The 21934-nt window shown below is 35.0% G+C and overlaps 1 protein-coding gene across 1 annotated transcript in view; it reads right to left on the bottom strand.

The window, feature by feature from the left end:
- The window catches only part of RB1 (RB transcriptional corepressor 1), a 141355-nt gene that overhangs the window by 51592 nt on the left and 67829 nt on the right, over positions 1-21934 (bottom strand). Inside the window, exon 17 of the mRNA XM_041730976.1 lies at positions 21718-21914. Coding sequence (XP_041586910.1) covers positions 21718-21914 — 197 coding nt within the window. The remainder of the gene's footprint in view (positions 1-21717; positions 21915-21934) is intronic.

The following is a 21934-nucleotide window of genomic DNA, read 5'->3' as shown; positions in this document are numbered from 1 at the left end:
GTGGTTAAAGTGTTAAAAACAGTGACAAAAACAGAATCCAAGTCACAGGACCCCAGAAGCAGAGATAATTCATGAACTTAATAATCACTTTTCAAACTTCAATCTTACTTTACTCATATACAGTCAACCCATCAAGTGATTTTTGGAAATAATTAAAACTTAAGTAAAACGTAAGAATGAGAAACAAGTGTGTTTCTTTACTTAAAGCCAAGTTATAGTTAAAGCCACAGGGTGAATATGCTGAGTTCTATTAACCTTCCCATCAAAATGACTTCTGGTAAATACACAATTTAAAACTGAAAGAGCCTATAGGTCTTCTTAACTGAAGAATTAAAAAACCAAGTAACTTGCATAAGGTCATATAACAAGTTAAGGTAGAGCCAGGATAAGAACTTGAGGTTGTTTGTTTTTGACTCATCTCTTTTTTTTAATTATGGCAAGGGAGGTAGCACATGCAAAGACCCTTGAACGTGGAATGAGAATGTCGTACACTGAAAGAACTAAAAGCCAAAGTGGCTGGAGACATAGGGCTGAGACGTTACATGTACTCATAGGCCATAATAAGACCATGTTAAGATCTGAAGAGATGTGGGAAACACTGAAGGATTTCCAGTTAGGAGAGACAAGATCAGATTTGCATTTCAAAAAGATTCCTCTGATTACAGGGTAGAGATGCATTTGTCTTCATCAAAAAGAAAACAATCATAATAAGAAATATATTTATTCAACTTAAACTTAAAGAGCTGTTCTGATCCTTTATGTTCTCTCTCATTCAAATGGCCTTTCTTTTTTGAAATGATGCTGATGAAAGATGGAAGATATATTTTAATGTCATCACTTTGTAAAATTAAACCACTTCTCTCTTGTGGAGAAATTGGTACATTCATACACTGCTGATGGGAGCAGAAAATGGTATGATCCTCAAGGACAGGAATCTGGCAATCTCTCTCTCTCTCTCTCACACACACACACACACACACACACACGGACGCACACACATTCACTCTTTGAGCCAGGATTCTCAGTTCTAGTTGTTTGCTTGGAAGACATAATTTTACTAATGTAAAAACATACATACAAGGTACAGCACTATTTGAAACTATAACTATTGGAAACTACCTAGAAGTCCATGCAGAGGAGACTGGTTGAATACACTGCGGCACATATACAATGTAGTGGCATGAAGCCGTGATAAAGAATGAGAAAAAGCTCTATGAACTTACATGGAGAGATTTCCATAAGTGAAAAAAGTAGTGTAAGAGAATACGTTTGGTATGCTGTCTCTGGTATAACAAAAAGCAAAATAAAAAGGCAAATGTATATTTGCTTATTTTTACCAAAAGAAACATAAGAAAGATAAACCAAAAAGCAAGGAATAGGAGTGAGGAACAGCACAGAGAGGATACTGAAGGTTATGACACTTATCTGAGCGTGAGGCTTTGGGGAGCACGTTAATGTTGTACACCAGAATCAGAAACCCTTTTCTTTAAGGGTCAGAGAGTGAGTATCTTAGGCCTGTTGCAACTTCTCAACTCTGCCTTACAGCACAAGAGCAACCACAGACAATACATAAGTGAGTGGGTGTGGCTGTGTTCCAATAAAACTTTACATAATCAGGTGGGTGGTCTGTGGCTGTATGTGCCACTTCTTGCTCCACAGTCAACAAACTAAAGCCAACAAGAATGAGAAAGAAAAACAAAACAAAACAAAACAAAACCAACCTAGAACTACATCCACATTAGTACATAACACATAAGGGCTCTCGATCATCTGTTGAATGAATGACCCTTGGAGTTCTATTAAAAGATGGACATGAGTCTAGTGGGAGGGGGGGGCTTTATCTCACGACCCAGTCAATAAAACTCACTCTGCCCCTCTTCTCTGATAAAAATCCTTTTCATCCTCCAGGGGCCAGTTCAACTTGTAAACAAAATCTTTGATAATGCTACTATCTGTGCCTTTTTTTTTTTTTTACTGTTTTTTATTTTAAAGATTTTATTTATTCATGAGAGACACACACAGAGAGAGGAGACTTAGGCAGAGGGAGAAGCAGGCTCAGTGAGGGGAGCCTGAGGCAGGACTCAATTCCTGAATTCCAGGATCACACCCTAAGCGGAAGACAGATGCTCAACCGCTGAGCCACCCAGGCGTCGGTCCCTTTTTAGTTATCTTTTTTATCTTCCTGACACAGCAAGATCCTTGAGGAAAGGGATTATGTTCTGTACCTCTTTGTATTTTTTATAGTGTCTAACACAGGTTGAACTAGAGGGGGTAGGGATTGGAAGGAAAGGGCTTAGAGTTAAGAACAAGTTAAATATGATTCGCCCACCAGACCAAATATTAATTTTTTTCCTTTTGACTATTTTTATTTTAATTCCAGTATCATTAACATACAGTGTCCTAACAGTTTCAGGTATACAATGCAGTGATTTGAAGCTTTTTTAAAAAGATTTATCAGAGAGAGACAGTGAGAGTGAACAGGGAGAGAGAGAGAATGTTCAAGTGACTCCCTGCTGAGTGTTGAGCCCCATGCAACACTTGATCCCAAAACCATGAGATTATGACCTGAGCCAAAATCAAGAGCTGGCCACTTAACTGACTGAGCCACCAGGTGTCCCTGAAGATTAATTTTTAATAACCAATACGTATTTGCTTATACACTACTCACTCTGGGTATTTATCAATGTAGTTGCAATAAATGTCCTATTTTTACACAAAAAAATGTAAAGAAAATAAAGACTGCCTCTTTTATCATCAAACCTATGTATGGTTCTCCTCATTCTTCAAAAGCCCAAGGAAAGGAAGCAAATTTTCCTTTGTCAATACTACTCTGACACAAGAATTCAACTCTTGCAGTTATTACCTAAACTTGCTTTACTGAACCCCCACCTTTAGATGAGGTTATAGAGTTGTTAAAGGAAACCACTGCATTCAAGACATTCTTTATGCAACTATACACTTCTCTTTTGGAGCAACTATTTTCTAGGCCTGTTGTATCCTAGAATTTTTCCCACTTTTTTCTCTCTGCAATCCTGTTTCACTCTTTCTTAGATACCATAATTTCTCTTTCTTGGATTTCTTTTTTACTTTGCTAAATCAAATTCTCTAATAATTTTATTTCAAAAAGAATAGTTAAGAGATAAACCTTCTGAGTCCTTACGTGTCTGAGAATTGTTTCATTTTACCCTCCTGTTTGACATGTAAGCTAGATAGAGAATTCTAAGTTATCAGACATCCACTACTCCTGCTAAGAACTTTGACGTTGATCTGGATCTTATTCCACTGTAAATAACTTCCTTTTTTCTTGCTGGAAATTTTATAATTTTCTTATTACCTTTTGAATTCTGAATTTTTCATCAATATGTATCCACATTCATTTATCCTGCTTGGAACTATGAACCCTTTCCAATGGAAGTCTCTGAAAAAAAAAGGTTCTGAAAAAAAAATTTTTTTTAATCTTGTATTTCTTTGGGGGATGGATATTAAACTGAGGTTATCCAAAAAATGCCAAAATTGGGGCAGTATAAGCTTGCAACAAAGTGGTTTGATGCATTTTCTTCTTAAGCAGAAGTACTTTTCCTGTCCCATTTTTTTATTCAAATGTTATAGAAGTCTATAGATTTACTTTATTTACAGATTTACCTCATTTTCTGTCTGCTTTTCTTACACACCAAGCAGGAAGCTATAGGTACTGTGTGTGTGTGTGTGTGTGTGTGTGTGTGTCTACAACAGTTGGGGTGGGGCCAGGCATGTATCTTATAGTTTGTGCACTGCATAAAAGCACAGGGCTTCAGCATAAATTCTGCATACCACACACACCAAGGGAAGCTGTATCCGGAGGGGCGTCTTTTCTAATTCATTAGTACAGAGGAATGCACATTTTCCTGATTCCTATAGGACTGAGGTGGGGGACTGGCTGAAATACTTCATGGACCGGTGTTCTCAAAATGTAGCAACCAGACCAGAAACATCAGCATTGCATGGAATCCTGTTAGAAATATAAATTCTTGGACCCTACCCTAGAAACTTTGGGGTTGCGCCCAGCAATCTGTAACCTGTGTTTTAACAAGCCCTCCAGGTGACCTGATTTTGATGGATGCTCAAGTTCAAGAGCTACTGGCAGACAGCAGTTTAAAAATCTCTCCTGATGACTGCCTTACTCTCTGTATCTGCTACTTGGAGCTTAGAGACTGACTCCCACTTTCACCAGAGCCCTTCCCTGTGTGTATGGAGAGCTGTGGTTTTCTCTACTTTGTTGTATCCTTCAATATAGTCCTCATTTACTTTTTATCCTCAAAGCTGAATCAACCCCTCAACTTCCCTCCATAATTTTTCTCCTTTATAGTCTCAGTATTGCAGGATTTCACTCCCTTGTGTGTTTTTTATTTTTCTTTTCTGTACCTTCTAGAGAGGTTTTGAGGAAGGAAAGGAGGTAAAGGTGTGTGGTTAGCTTGCTACTTTGAACCAGAAATATTCCCATTTTTCAAAAGCAATTGCACAATGTAAATTACACAAGAAAATGTTATACTACTTAAACTTTCACTGCTGCTGAAAAATAATATGCAAAGGGCTTTTTCATCAAAACAAAGCAAACCTTTCATTATAAATAACATAACTTTTCTTTAAAAAATGATAATCTCTTAAACTAATCATTGTTAGCTCATATTTTAACAGGTCATAAAAACCTATGAATCAATTTATTACAATTCTTTATTTTAAAATAACTTTTATTTAATTACATGAATGTAAAATAATCACACTAGACTAAATTTAGGCTTTCTAGGGGAAAGGATTTTATGAATAGTACTTGATAAAAAAGAAACAGTTTATTTAAATAAAAATGAGTATTAAAACAGCACTAAAAATTATACCTTTTGGGTCATATATCACATTTGTGATTTTTGCTGATGGCCAAAATAACTGGATTCAAAACTGTTGGGTAAAAATTGCTATATTTTGTGTTGTGGTCTTACAAGACTTATTTAGATTGAAACACAAATAATTTTGATATAAAGAGAAGGGAAAATAGGGACATGTATAAAAAATAGGAAGGGACAATTACAAATAGTTTGTCTGTAAAAGATCATAGAAAAAATGATTGTTGTTCCCACAGAAATAATTAAAAAGGTCAGGTATATCATTTTTGAATTATCATGGCAATCTCTATCCACCCAAGCCATTTATTCTTCCCTTGAAACTGGACTGTGGAAAGTTCATTTTCAGAAGACCTTGTTTCAATATGTGAGTTAGATCCTGGTTTAAGAGTCCATAGTACTGAAAGTGTCCAGTATGCCTAATTACAAAGATAATGCAAATGTTTGTATTTTTAAGAACAAGTTTATATTTCTAAGAGTTCAGTACTGGATTAGGGAATCCTATGTTCATTTTTGTTTAGGATTCATGTATTGGTAAAACAGGAATCATTTTACTTTTCCATCTTTCTCATTTTTACTGCTTAAAATAAAAAACCAAAATGACAAGACTTTAGTTATAAAAGTTAGTGTTACTTAATATGCAAACAAAAAATTTAATTATCTTAAAACATAGAAAGAATAAATATAATAATCAGATATTAATAAAAACAAACAAGTTTTTATTAATTTATTAAAGATAAAAATGACCAAATATTAAACTCCAAAAATGAACTTAAATAAAAGATAGCAAGACAGATTTCTGTTAGTCTTTAAAGAATTTTTAAAGAGTATAATCAAATCTTAAGGAAAAATTATGTTATATTTTAACAGAGGCGAGAAACACTGAAACTTAAGCAAGAAGAACAAAAGGTTTTTTTGAAAGAGAAATAAATCCAGCTGTTTCCTATTCTACATTTTCTTATCAGCTCTAAATCCACACTTACAGGAAGACATCTTAGATACTTTAGATATTTGGCTATTTCTGCCAATAGTAGAAAATATGAAGAACCAATCAGTAAAATAATAAAATCACACACCCAAGGGCCTCTGACATGCATTTTGAAACAGACTAGGTTGGGACAGTTCAGAGTTTTAAGAACATGATATAAATATTTGGAAAAGATAAATATCAAAAAGTTGGTTTTATTTTATTATGAAAAGAATTTGAACTTATTAAATGACTTAGGAACAACTGCTCTAGTGTTTCTAAAATCTTACTAAACTCATTAGTAATAGCCTTATTTTGCTAGAGGAATTTAGAAATTATATTGATTAAAATAAGTATCTCGGGGCACCCATCAGTTAAGTATCATCTGCCTTCAGTTCAGGTCATGATCCTGGGGTCCTGGGATTGAGCCCTGCATGGGGCTCCCTGCTCGGTGGGGAGCATGCTTCTCCCTCTCCTTCTGCTACTCCCCCCACTTGTGCTGTCAAATAATAAATGAAATCTTTAAACATTTTTTTCTTAAAATAGATATTTCATAAAATACCTCTACTTTTTGTTTCTTTCACATCCAGATTCCTGAACTGTTCCTCACTATTACAGTCAGGCCATAACTACAAACAAGTTCAGAGACTGAAATTTTAAGATTATGTTCAAGCAATTTCCTAACATCATGACCTTGCAGAAGACCCTCTGAACAAGAGTACAAATGCTTCCATTTCCACAAGTTAATAAGCAAAGAGGATCTTTCTGAGTTATTCTTCTACAATTGCTATCTCCCTTCTTGTTTGCACTTGAATAATGAACTAACACTGCCCTCAGGTAATTACTGACATGATTCATACCTAAAGCAATATAACAAATTCCAACTGTGATATTACAGTGAACACTGCCCACATTTAACAATGCTGGAGTTCAGTTACAACTTTTTTCCCCTGAATTTTTCCATTTTGAAAAGGCAATGGGGGAGGGGAGCGCCTCAGGAGAAAAGTTCTACATGCTTCTAGAAAGTGAGGATAAACAGATCCAACACTGTTTAACTGTATTCTCAGTTCTCTGTTAAGAAATCATGCATAGTAGAAGAAAGGGAATGAAGGGAACTAACAATTGTTCTATTTTTAAAATGTACCATTCTCAGGGCGCCTGGGTGGCTCAGTTGGTTAAGAGTCTGCCTTTGGCTCAGGTCATGATCCCTGGGTTCTGAGCCCTGCATGGACTCCCTGCTCAGCAGGGAGCCTGCTTCTCCCTCTCCCTCTGCCCCTCCCTCCAATCACCCTGCTTGCGGGTTGCGAGCTCTCTCTTAAGTAAATAAATCTTTAAAAATAAAATGCACCATTTTCATAAGTGTTCATTTATTCCTCACAGTGACTCTGAAGGTAAATACTATTAGCCTCATTTTACAGACAAGGAAACCTGATGCAGAGACATGACGGGTTCATAATCACACCAAAGCAAGTTACGTAGTAAGTTACACAAGCTTTTCTTATCTGTAAAATAGGCATAGCCTTATTTACCTTCTGTGAAAATTATTGAGATCTGGTCGTTCCGAAGCCCAGATTCCTCTTGTTGCAGCACAGTGACACAGAGACACACACACACAAACACAGATAAAGCAAGAATAAAGAAACGAATCACAACACTGCATATATCCAACAGTAAACTATTATACACCATGAGGCAGCACAGAGGTTAAGAACACTGTCTCTAGAACCACAGACAGCCCGAGTTAAAATTCTGGCTCTGCCATCAACTTAGTTTTGTGGACCTGCAGCATAACAAATTCTACCTGCAGTATAACAACAAACACGGTGCACATTTAATAATGCTGGAGTTCAGTTATACCTTATAAGGAAAAGGTTCTCAATTGCTCTGTGCCTGGGTTTCTTCACCTGTGAATTGGTGAAAATGACAGCATCTATTTCCCAGAGTTTGCAAAGTAAAGGAACTAACACCTTTCAGTACTTTTAACAGTGCCTGTAACAGCACACATATAAAAGTATTAACTATTATGATTTCTACACTGAAATGTTATCTGTGTAAGTGAGGATCATTTTGATGGAGGTCTGTATGATGATCAGGAAAGATTCCAAAGAATTAAGCCAGTGATGAGCTTTTTAAAAGCACTGCCTAAAGCTAGTTTCTTTGAGCTGCACCTGGGGGACATTTCTGAGTTGATTTTTTTTTTTTTTAATGTCCCTAGATTTCTTTAGTCCCTTGTGCCAATTCATGAGCAAGGAAAACGTATATAATATGGATGTTAAGAGAGTTGAGAAAGGAAGACATGAATGGACAAGTCTCCTCCACAGTAATGCTACCAATTACTCATGTATGTCGGAGGGTTCTAAAGATTAAAGAAGGAGGCAAATGCACAGAGAAAAGAATAGACCAAATAGTCAAACATGGGATACAAGACTAGAAGGCACTTGAGTGAAGGTTTAGATAAGGAAAAGGTTTTATGTTTAAAACCATAAATAGATCTGGATCAAGAACTCAAGGCTCACACGAGCATTTAGTACAGGAGTACACACACACTTCATATACACACACTTGTATTAATTTATAATAGTCACACCTCAGTTACTTAGGGTTTTCCATTTATTGTTTTTTAACATATGAGAAACCATATAAAAAACCATTTTAATGTCTCATTGATTCTCAACAATTATGAAGAAATGGAATTAATTTACTAAATTGAGCTTATATTCTTAGATCTTTCTAAATAATCATCTATTCATATTTCAGTGGATATTCATATAAACTAATTTACTAACCTTATTTTTTGTTTGTGCTTTTTCTGAATATCTGTATTTTTAATTTTTTTTCTAAAATAGCCCACTAGCAGGAAACAAGGATACTATCAAAAATTTTATTCTACAATATTGCCTTTCTTTACTTTCCCTTTTCAGGCTCTACCTTTTTTCATTCTTATAGAAGACTTTAGGCATACTGGGATCGCTTATTAACTCCTGAGAGAAAACTCAGTTCTAACATTTCAGTCTATGAAAACAGACCTAGTGTTACAATTCATTTTTATCTCCATTCAATCTCCTTGAGTTGTTGCTCCAAATACCTAATTTCATCAACCATACATCAATATGAATTCTAAAAATATATTATATTAAAATCTCATTTCTGAGAGTTGTGTGAAACAAACACATATGCACACTAGTACTTTCTTTTAAAATAAAACTTGGTCTTTTTTATAAAGTCTTTTTTAAATCTTTTCTTCCTAAAGGATTCAGTAGACCAATAATGACAGTGTACTGCACAAAGGAACTGGTCCACAAATCCTATCTCCTCCCCTTCCTATAACGAACTAGCTTCTGGGCAAAACACTTAACCTTGTTACTCAAGGTAAAAAATATATATATAATTTTCTCACTTAAACTATTTATACTGTTGCCTTTTATAATGTCCCATATCCCTGACTACATGTTATAGTGGTAATAAAAACAGTGTGAATCAACAGAAATAATGCAGCACAATGAGAGGAGCACTTTACTAGATGAACATGGAATTTGGAATCAAACCAATCTGGAGGTTCAAATGCCAAGTGGGTGATCTTAGACAAATTACTTAACTTTCCTAAGCCTGTTTCCACTTTTATAAAATGAAAATACTTTTAACAACTTCAAAGGATTTGTGAGAATTAAATTAGACAGGTATTTTTGGTATACACACACTTCATTTTTAATTAGTGCATAAAATTAAATGGTACATTTACTTTCGTAGAGTATTTCATTTACTAATAGAACTAGCTTTCCATTTTTAACAAGATTAAAAACTCTTACTTAAAAAAAAAATCTCTAACTTTAAGACTAAATTAGTCTACAATTGCTCATCTACAATTGCTGAAGCTGGGCCATAATTTCCCCCACTGTGTCTAATTTCAGGTTTTCCTACTTCTGTGTCTTTCCACATTTCTACATTTGTTGTAAGTCTTTTCCCACCTACACATAATTACTCCCTTGTCTGATCCTCGTGGCTTATCTTATTTCATAATATATTACAGTAATTTACTTTTCCACTAGGTGCCAATCTCCTTTAAGGTGACTATTTTCCATGTCATTATATATCTCACAAAGACAAGTACAAGTCCTTTAAAATATCTGATGTACAGAATACCAGGTGTAGCCCAAAAAGAACTGGGGAAAACTGAGCTAAAGGAGAACAGGGAAATGAGACCTCTGTGTAACCTTTTTATAAAGAATCTTTCTTCAATATTTTATAAATTGTGAAGCAATCTAAAGGAATATGGATCTACATTCAGTTTTGGCGAATAATTCTTAACATTTAAATCATTTTGTAGAAACATAAAATATTTGAACTAGGAGAACCCAAATCTTTTGGTCTATCTCAGTTTACAAAGCAAGAAACTAAGACAAAAATACTAACTAGCACATGAAAGAGTCATGACCTAAAACCAGTTCTTCTGATTGCATATCCCACTTTAGGCAGCTGTATCTGTCACTGGATAAACGCGGTTTGCTCCACAGATGAAAGAACTCTCTAGCTATAGTGAGTGAGTGAGTGAGTGAGTGAGGAATAGTGAAGGGAGGCGGGGAAGGGCCAGATTCCACAACCAGAGAAAAGAGGTTAAACTTTTCTGAATGGCAACAGGGAGCTACTGTAGGTTTTTAAACAGCAGCATGGCATGAATAAGCATTTAGAAATATTAACTGGGCACCAAAGCTTAAATGGAGAATAGGAGCAAAGCTGGGAGATCAAACAGGAGTCTAAATGCAAATGAAAATAAAATTTTTATAACAATATAATAAAATAAATCTAAGAGACATGTATATATATATATTTTTTAATTATAAGACTCTGTATCTAACCATAGAGAAAAAGAAGGAAAGAATACTCAGTATTTAAGCCTGGATCACTTGAAAAGTAATGTAAAAATATAGATATTGGTAAGCAAAGCTGTATTTAGAACAAAAATAATAATTTCAGTTTTGATTAATAAAACCAATTCTCCTTAATCTTAAGAAGCTACTAGTCATTTATGGGAATTAAGGGCAAGAAATTAGGAACACACTGGGTCAGAGTGAGAAAGGTTAAAGCCTTAGTTACACTTTCAGAAAGAATCAGACTTTTAAAATTCTAAAAAAAAAAAAAAAAAAAAAAGATTTTCTCTTGCTGGCAAAAAATAAATAAATATAAAATAAATATATGGTTATATTAAATAACTCATGAAGAGCTTTTAAAATTACCCAACATAGGAGATCCCTGGGTGGCTCAGCAGTTTAGCATCTGCCTTTGGCCCAGGGTGACCCCAGGATCCTGGGATGGAGTCCCACATTGGGCTCCCTTAGTAGAGCCTGCTTCTCCCTCTGCCTGTGTCTCTGCCTCTCTTTCTCTCTCTCTCTGTGTCTCTCATGAATAAATAAATAAAATCTTAGGAAAAATAAAATTACCCAACATAAAATATTTTCCATTATAAGAGCATGATTACTGTATAAATACAATATATGGCATTATATTATTTCATCATCCTTACCCATAGTCTCAGAAAAGTGTTTTTACACGACTGACTTAATCGTTATCTTACAGTTCTCTATTCTTCCTGAGACAAAGCTCTCAGTAAAATGTAACTTAAAAAAAAAAAACAAAAAAAAAAAACAATGTCTAATGTAGATGCTAAAACCTTTGTGTAAAGTGCACCAGAGGTTAATGACCTACCATACAAATATAGAACAGATATCCTTTTTGGCTTTTTCAGAGCCACAGGCTTTTCTGCCTTTTGTGTTCACTTCCTGTCAAGTTTGGCATTTCAAAAGAACACTGAAGAAGCTTAAAAACTTTGTCATCAAATTGAGACTCTAAAAAAATATAAGCTATTCGTTGTAACTGTGCTGCTATGTAAAACAGGCCTTCATTTAAAATTCAGAAAACTAATAAAAGAGAAATTTTTACATCTTTTCTATGTAAAAGTGGTTTGGCCAAATACACATGTAACTGAAGGAAGAAATCTGCAAATGTTTGGGGACTACAGGAAGTATTAAGACAGAATCCATTTTAAGAGTCAGCTTTATTCAGCAACAAATTAAGAAACAAGAAAAAGCTCATACAATCTAACCTTACACACCCAAAGGAACTAGAAAAGAACAAAGTCCCAGACAAATCAGAGCAGAAATAAATGACATAGAGACAGAAAAGAAAAGAAAAGAAAAAAAGAAAAGAAAAGAAAAAAAAAGAAAAGATCAGTGAAACCAAAAACTGGTTCTTTTAAAAGATAAAATTGATAAACCTTTAGCCAGACCCATCAAGAAAAACAGAAAAGACCCAAATAAAATCAGAAATGTAAGAAAAGTATCAACCAATGCCATATAAATACAAAGGCTTGTAAAAGACTACTACAAAAACTTAGAAGCCAACAAATTAGGCAACTTAGAAAAAATGGTTAAATTCCTAGAAGAAATAAGAAATCTGAGATCAATTACTAGTAATGAAACAGAATCAATAATCAAAAAACTACCAAAAAATAAAAGTCCAAGACAAGAGACATTCACAGATGAATTCCACCAAACATTTAAAGAAGAGTCTATGCCTATTCTTCTCAAACTATTCCAAAAAACAGAAGAGGAATGAAAGCTGCCAAACACATTCTACTAGACTGGTATTTTCCTGATACCAAAACCAGACAAAGACACTACAGAAAAAGAAAACTTTAGGCCAATGTCCGTGATGAACACAGTTGAAAATCCTAAACAAAATATTAGCAAACCATATTCAACAATACATCAAAAGGATTATGCACCACAAATCAAGTGAGATTTATTCCACACACGCAAAAGCAGTTCAACATTGATACAATCAACATGATATACCATATTAACACAAAAAAGGATACAAATCATATGATCATCTAGATATACGCAGAAAAAGCATTTGACAAAATACAACATTCATTAATGGATAAAAACTCTCAACAAAGTGGGTTGAGAGTAACAGATCTCAATAAAAGATAAAAATGAAAAACTCGGCGATAACAGCATAACCCAACTGTGAAAAGCAGAGCTTTTCCTCTACTATCAGGAACAAGACAGGAATATACACTCTCACCAGTTCTATGCAACGTAGTACTGGAAGTCCTATCTGTAACAATCAGATAAGAAAAAGAAATGAGACATCCATATTGGTAAAGAAGAAGCTAAACTGTCACTACGTGCAATGACATGATCCTATATATACAAAATCCTAAAGACTCTATTAAAAGACTAGCAGAATAAATGAATTCAGTAAAGTGCAGGATACAAAATTAATACCAAGAAATTGGATGCATTTCCATACACTGATTAAAAAGCTGCAGAGAGGGATCCCTGGGTGGCGCAGCGGTTTGGCGCCTGCCTTTGGCCCAGGGCGCGATCCTGGAGACCCGGGATCGAATCCCACGTCGGGCTCCCGGTGCCTGGAGCCTGCTTCTCCCTCTGCCTGTGTCTCTGCCTCTCTCTCTCTCTGTGTGACTATGATAAATAAATTTTAAAAATAAAAAATAAAAATAAAATAAAATAAAATAAAAAAAGCTGCAGAGAGAGAAATTAAGAAAACAAGTCCATTTACAATTGGAACAAAAAGAATAAAATAGCTTGGTATAAAATTAGCCAAGGAGATGAAAGATCTGTACCTGAAAACTACAGAACATTCATGCTGCCTATAAGAAACCTACTTTAAGTATAAAGACAAAAATAGGTTAAAAATAAAAGAAAGAGAAAATATATGCCAAAGTATTAGTAAGGAAAAGAAAGCTGGAGTGGTTTTACTAATATCAGACCAAGCAGTTGTCTGCTTCAGAGGTCCAGAACCTCTTCAAGCATCGAAGCCTTTGGTCCCTCGTCCACATTCCTCCTCTCTACCTCCTGTCCTGAGGGACTTCATCTCTCACTCAGCCTCTTGGTCCCTTGACCTCCTCATTTCCAATGGTCTTCATTTCCATTCCCAATCACTCACGTGCTCCCAAGCTTATTTCTCAGAATACAGTAAACTATCCAAAATGCTCTAGCTCTGGAATATAAAGTTGAGTTCTCTTATTCTCTATTAAATTTCATTAAAAGCTGCTTTTTTTTTTAAACCTCTACTTTGTCCTCCTATGCCCGCTATGCAACTGAAACTACAAACCTTATCACTTTATTTATTTATTTTTTTTAAGAAATTAAGTCCTAGGCAGCACTTGATAATCCATTGGATCAACCTTCACCTGTCTTTAGCATTTTAGTTATATGAGTAAGTCAATTTCATGTATCGCTTAAGCCATTTTGTTTCTTTTTTTTTTTTTTTTTAATTTATTTATGATAGTCACAGAGAGAGAGAGAGAGAGAGAGAGGCAGAGACACAGGCAGAGGGAGAAGCAGGCTCCATGCACCGGGAGCCCGACGTGGGATTCGATCCCGGGTCTCCAGGATCGCGCCCTGGGCCAAAGGCAGGCGCCAAACCGCTGCGCCACCCAGGGATCCCAACCTTATCACTTTAATCACTCTGACCAACGTCCTCACCTTATTTGCCAAATTATCACTACTGCATCTGTGTAGGCAAAGCCCAAGATCCTGAGTCAATCTAGCTGTTCATTTTTTTTAATCTTCCATCTGGCTGTTAGATGATGCTGGAAAGAATAATGCCACCACAAAGAGCGGGTGGCACTACAAATTTAAAACCTCTACCTTCAAAATTTCTTCCAGTGCTGCTAGATAATCCTCTTGTCTTTCATCACTCCGTTCTATTATTCTCCTCAGCAACAATTCCAAATTGTGTCCACTATCCTCAAACTTCTGATTATGCCACTTTGCACTCTCTACTCCACCCCATCAATCCATCCTCAGCAAATTACCTCAGCTCTATTTTATTAAAAATAAATAAAGGCCATTAGATGGAAAGCTCTTCATTTTCTGCCATGGCTCCCACATACAACCTTACTTGCAACTGCTTCCATTCTTTCCATTTTGCCACAAAATACTTCCCTTCCCACCTTGCCTCTCCTCAAACAAGAGATAAGATCTATTCAAGGGGGCTCCTGGAATCTGGACAGGCCCTGTGACTGCTCTCACCAACAGAATACAGCTTCCAGCTACAGTCCTTTCAGAAGCTTTCTGGGACCCAGCTGTTATGTAAGAAGCATGACTATCCTAAAACCAAACCCCTCTCTCTCTAAAAAGGAAAAAAAAAAAAAGCACCATGGATACAGTAAATCTTACCCCTGACACCACACAGTCAAGGATGAACTGCCCAGTCAAGCTCTTCCCAAATCTCTGACCCACAGAATGAGCAAAATAAAATGGTTGTTTTAAGCCACTAATGTGTCATCCTGCAACACAGAACACTCCTAATGGCTCTTTTCCATCCACATTTAATCCTATCTTTCCCATGTTACAAAATCATCTTCCTGCCACCTCATATCCTTGACAGCTGTATCTTTATTTCCCTTCACAGACAAGACTCTAGGAAAAGCTACCCATAATCACTGTCTCCACTTTATTCCTCATTCACATCTTGTCCAAATTCCATTGCAATCTACTCCTGCCTCCACCACTTCTATGAATAGTCCTTGCTACCATCAGCAGTGGCTTCCTTGTTGCTCAAATGAATACTTTTCAGTTCTTAGTGGCTGCCCCTACCGCATCTTAAACAGCAAGCATTCACTCAGACCTTATAATGCTTTCTCTCTATGACATCACTTCTGATTTTCCTATCTCTCTGGCAGTTCTATTTCAATCTCTTTTGTAGGTTTCTCATTTCTGTCTAGCTCTTAAATGTCAGAGCACCTCATGATTCTATCTTTAGCCACCTTCTCTTCTTATACAGGAGCCCCCCTTGATGGCAGTTTTGCTTTCTGTGGTTTCAGTTACCCATACTCAACTGCAGTATAGAAGCAGATGATACTTCTGCTGTATCATCAGAAGGTCAGTAGCAGCCTAACGCTGTGTCATTCACCTCATTGCATTTCAGCATATAGGTATTTTGTCGTCTCACATCATTACAAGAAGGGTAGCTATAGTACAATAAAATAATTTGCAGAGAGACAGACCACATTCACATAACTTTTATTATAGGATATAGTTATAATTTTTCTATTTCATCAGTAGTTATTGTTATTAATCTCTTACAGTGCCTAATTTATAAATTAAACTTTATCACAGGTATGTATGTATAAGAAAAACAGTACATAAGGGGTTCAATACTATTCGTGGTTTCAGGCATCCACTGGGGGTCTTGAAACACATCCGCCACAGAGAAGATGGAACTACTGTATTGCATTTTCCCCTTAGGTGGCCTTATCCATTCCCCAAACTTTAGTTACTTGGTAAAAAACATAGAGATTAACCGTTTCAGAGCCAGATAAACCAGGGTTCAAACCACAGCTCTGTCATTTAGTTTCTGTGGTTTGGACAAGTTATTGAAGTTCTTTCTAAGCACTGATTTCCTCATCTAGAATACTACCTCAAAAATTATTGTAAAAATTAAATGATATTAAAATAAGTACTCACCACAATGCATGCCATGAAATAAACTGTCAATAAGGGTGGTAATGTTTATTACTATATAGGTGCCAGCAGCTTCCAGGTTCATATTCCTAGCCTATATTTCTTTCCTTAGCTCCAGACACACATATCCAACTGCCACTGGACATCTCTACTTGAATGACCTACAATCACCCCAAACTTAACATAATCAAATGAAATTCATCTTTCCAAGCAAATTTCATCTGATCCCATGTATCTTAATGAATGACACTACCTACATATCATGATTAGTTGACTCCTCTCTATCCTTCACTTCCACTTATTAACTACATTAGTAATTGCCAAATGCATAATATGCCAGATACTACTGAGTACTTTATTACATTAACTCAATTAACATGAGAGATGCACATGTAATAAAATATAAAGTTTATATTAAAGTTAAGTAGTATAAACAAACATTAAGGCTGTAAAGGAGGAAGAAAGATTACAGACTAGAATGGTCATGAAAAACAAAGTAGAAGTAGAACTGAAACTCTGATAAATAAAAAAGGCAGGGGAAAGTATTTTAAGTGGGACCTATGAAGTGAACAAAGACTTAGGGACAAGCAAAAAACAAACATGATTGTGTGAGTTATAGTGAAAGACGACTGAATGGAGAAGAGAACACAAGGCAGGCATTCTCAAACATTATGGACTCGTAACTTTTTCCACATTCTTTTTGTTGTTGTTGTTTTTTGTTTTTCCTTTTTACACATTCTTAAAATCATTTAGGGCCCAAAAGTTTTCATTCATCTGAGTTATATCTAACAATATTTATTGTGTTAGTAATTTTTAAGTAAAATTAACTTTAATTTAAATTAAAATAAAATTTCTAAGGGTGTAATAAGCAAAATAAACCAATTATATGTTAGCATAATCATATTTTTCAAAACAAAAAATAAATTAGAACACTGGCACTGTTTTATAATCTCGTAAATCTCTCTAATGTCTGGCTTAAAACAAAGACCTGAATTCTCATATCTGTCTCTATGTTTACTCTGTTGCAATAACAACAAAATATTGGTAGCTTATATAAGAAAATCTAGCCTCACAATATGTAGTTGGAAAAAGGAGTATTTCAATAGAGTTTTCAGGTAATAATGGATTTTTTTTTTACACTACTCTAAAACTTGGCAAGTTATAGTTCCTTAAAGGTTAGGTGCAATGTGGAATTGGGAACAATATTAATGAACAAAAATAAACTTTTCATATTCTGAGACCTTAAAATCTGTTGGTCTTTCTTGAGCTTTATTTTTTATGGTATGAATATTTTTAAAAATTTTATTTGGGTCTACCTTAAATTTTGAATAAATTTCTTACGTGACTTTATAACATGATGAATTGGTCTTTTGGAAATACTGATTCACTAAATTACGGAGATCTTACAAACATAGACAAATCTCTATACTGTATCAAAAAGTCACATTTATTAATATACCACTGATCTCATCAGAAGTCTGAAGTACTGGGAAGCTGTCATGCTTACAGTGCATACAAGCTTAACCAAATTCTAATTTTCCCTCGTAAACTCAAAATTTGCTACTAATTTGCAAATTTGCAATAAACACTTGCAATGTTTATTGTCAGTTGTTTTCAACGACATGGTGCTGGAGAATGGAGATTCAAGAAAATTAATACATCTTACTGGTTCATCAATGGCATTCTTAAATGGAACTGATATGTTCTATATTTTATTTTAACGGGGAGTTTTTGGTGGTGAAGAATACAATGGCGACTAGCCAGCTTAATGCTACTGCTCTGATACCTGCAAAGGTGCTAACACTTACATCATCAGTATAAATGTCAACAGAGTAAAAAAGAGAAGTAACATTTTTTTTTAGAAGTAACATCTTAATAGCAATATAAAAATACTTTTTACCTTGCAGATTCCCTAAAATGGTTGTGGGGACACCAGGGAGTCTAAGACCACACTCTGAACTGATGACTGAGAAAGCGGGAGGAGACAAAGCTCCCAAAAGAGAGCCTTGGGACATCAACTAGTTGACCTCAAGTTCCCATTCTAAAAACCTGATTCCTCTGACCCTCTTCATATGTTGGGTAATTTTAGAATTGTATCTTAGACATCATAAATGTTAAGTTGTAAAGATTCTGGATTCTGTTATGTTTTCCTCAAATAAACATTGGATTTCTGTTATTTTTTCCCTCAACTAAGCATTGTTTTTAAGCAGGCAATTATTTTCGCTGAACCTGAACTGATTTTATTTGGGCAGCAACTCCTGGCTCAGTTCAGATCTTCCATTAGGTTGCTGCTAATCCACTACACTGCACTAACTCAGGTCTCACACAGAGAAGTGGGTAAGCAGGATCAGTCCACTCTCTTCAGCAGCTGGCCAGAAAGCCTGCAGTTTCCTTCTCACTGGCCCCTCTCCCCATCCTATTACACGTCCTCACCTAGGGCACCTCGCTCCAGGCTAAAAGCTTCCTGCCCAGGCTCAGAGCTTCTCCTCTCTCCGGAAGAGTGTGTCCTACTTCTCTGTCCAGAGATTTCGGGCGGTTGCTTTCCAAATTATGCAGAGGTTCTATAGCTGTCTTTGTTGAGCGGAATCATACAGTAGAGTCTTCCTCCACCATTACCAGAGGCACAGGTCCCTCACAGAAGGTTTATGTTTGAGTTAGCATGATGAGATTTGCATTTTCAAAAAGACTTCTCCGGTTCCTGCCACAGAAATGGTCTTACAGCAGTTAGAGATGTGGGGAGATCAATAGGAGAGTCCACACTATCCGCACAAAGAGACTGTTTAAAAAATAAAGTACCTGGTGTACCTTGGTTTATAAAGATTTTATTGAGAAAAATCTGAAGAATTTTGAATATACTAAAAATAAGATATCCAAATCTCACTTCATTATCTGCTGCCATTATAAACCGCTTAACAGATTTAAGAGGACTAAACATCTGGAAGTCATTTAATCTAACCTTGAGGTATAGTTTGCTCTAAATCACCTTAAATTCCCTTAAATTTCTGACAGAACAAGATTTCACCAGGTTTTCCAATATATTGTTTAGCATTTTATACTTATATATTGCCCGTTAATCTCTCTGGGGTCAAAACAAAGAAAGGCGTGCTTTTCCCTTTAAGTCATTCTGTTCTTGATTTATTATTTCTTAAGATGGTGAAGCAAAGATGCTGGAACCCTTCCCTGTGCAACCATTAAAAACATGATGATGTTCTTTCTTTTATTAAATTATTGCGAAGAAAAAGTAAGTAGTACCTCACTTGATGTTTCCCTAGGTAAACAATACTGTTTGAATCTACAGATTAATGAAAAATTCTTATTGTGATACAGAATCAAAATACTCTCATTCTTGACCTGGGTGCTGGTAACATGGGTGTGTTCAATTTGTGAAAAATTAATCAAACTATAAACTTGTAATACATACTTTTCTGTATATATGCCACATTTTGATTTTAAAAAAAATTCTATGAAAGCTCAAATGTATCTATGGTATGTACCTTCACTAAAATGTCAATTATTGGGATGCCTGGGTAGCTCAGCGGTTTAGCGCCACCTTCGGCCCAGGACGTGACCCTGGAGTCCTGAGATCGAGTCCCACATCAGGCTCCTACATGGGGCCTGCTTCTCCTGGGGGATTAAATCTGCCTGTGTCTCAGACTCTCTCTGTGTGTCTCTCATGAATAAATAAATTTAAAAATCTTTAAAAAAATGTCAATTATTCTCATAGGAAGAATTCACAGTATTCTATTTGTATTGTATGACATCTTCACAGTTACCCTATTCCTTTAATGATTAAAAAAGTAAAAAAACTTTTTTAAAAGTTCAAACATTAAAAATATATGACCATAAAAATAACCTATAATTTTATCCCCTATAGATACCAACCACATTTAGAATTTAAGTTTAGAGGCTTATGACTTCCACATCTTATTAATAAATTATACACTTCTCCAGACTTTGGGAATGACATTTTTTATCCAAAAATTCTCAAAAATAAAGGGATAGTATTTAGAATCCTAGAATACCACTAATTGAACTAAACATGCTCGAACACAGGCAATTTATAAACAGTAAATTTCTACCATTTCCTCCACAATTTTCAGAGTCCATGTCTTTTCTGTATTTTCACAATGTCTACCCCAATGCAAGCCATGCTACAGATGTGTATTGAAGGAAAAGAAAAAAACAATTCTCTAAAAGAAATGAAAACTGTCACTTTCATATGATACAGTTATGTCTTGATTTCAATCTCTAGAAGGAGAGGGAACATCAGCCTCTGAAAAGTACTTTTTATTATATTTATTTATCTATTGATTCATTTTTGTCATTTAATCCCCCGAAATCCCCTAGATTCCTCCTAACCACTCCTTTTCTTATAAAGTAGAAACTTGTGTATAATAAGAGTTACTAAATTCAATTATAGCAATGCAATGGCTTTCTATCGACTTCCTCTTCTTCTCTCCTATTTTATCTACTCTGTCCATACAGCAGTGCAAGAAAACACTAAGAAATAAGTTATCTTTTAATCATTAAGTTTTTAAAACATCAAAAAATTAAAACTAAGGGTTACATGTAGATTAGAATTCTAGTGTAATTAAAATCCTAAATGTTTTCATTGTCATTTCTACATGAAAAGTTATATGCTTAGCATGCAACAGTTTCAAAAGAAACCAACTCTATATTAATCTGCAAATCTTATGAGTCACATAGTATTACCCAACCATGCAGATTTAAAGAGCATAAGACAGAACACCTCAAATAAGTATTTTACTATTACTCCACAGCAAATGCCATCTTTATGAACAAAAGCCTTATCAATAGCTTATATGCTATAGACAGAATACCTAGAGAATATGATTTGTGCTCTTATAATGCTATAAATAATAATTATGATTGAACAATAGTGTAGATTTTTAGACTACTTTTAATGATAGAACAAAAAAAATACAAATAAATTGAACCAGAAAATTATATTTTGTTAAATCATCTAAATAGTATAATCTCAGTTTTTACCATTTTGTTTGAATTCAATAGCATTTACATTTTCAAACACAACACCTCTATTTTAAATATAGAGCTCAAATACTTTAAGGAATTCTTGTTTTAAAGTGCCATGTTTTAAGTAAAGCTATTCCTAAATAAATCATTGTATCAGATGGTCTGGGGAGCCCAAATGAAAGAAAACTCCATTTAATATTCCACTTGGGCTGTACACTGAAATTACAATATTCATTAAATTGCATATTTGCTGTTGAGGTAAATTTTAACAAATACCTCTCACTAACAGATAACTGTTACTTGTTGCATATCTGTTGTATATGCATATCTTTAATTATTTTAATTCATTTTAGATAAATTATTATTTATCTTTATTTTAGTTACTTACAGAGAGCCATGCAAGTGATTCCATGATTCGATGTTCACATCGTTCTAAATGTTTTATCATTTCTCTGGTCAAGTTGGCTTCTGCTTTGATAAAACTTTCAATCACTTTGTAAAAATCAAAGGCTTTTAAATTAAGTACATTCAGAATCCATGGGAAGGACAAATCTGTTCCAGTATCAAGATTCTGAGATGTACTTCCTAAAAATGAAAGAAAAAAT

Source organism: Vulpes lagopus, chromosome 16 (genome assembly GCF_018345385.1).
Source record: "Vulpes lagopus strain Blue_001 chromosome 16, ASM1834538v1, whole genome shotgun sequence".
Lineage (NCBI taxonomy): Eukaryota > Metazoa > Chordata > Mammalia > Carnivora > Canidae > Vulpes > Vulpes lagopus.
The sequence above is the reverse complement of the archived record's forward strand: the minus strand, read 5'-3'. Positions and strand labels throughout refer to the sequence as shown.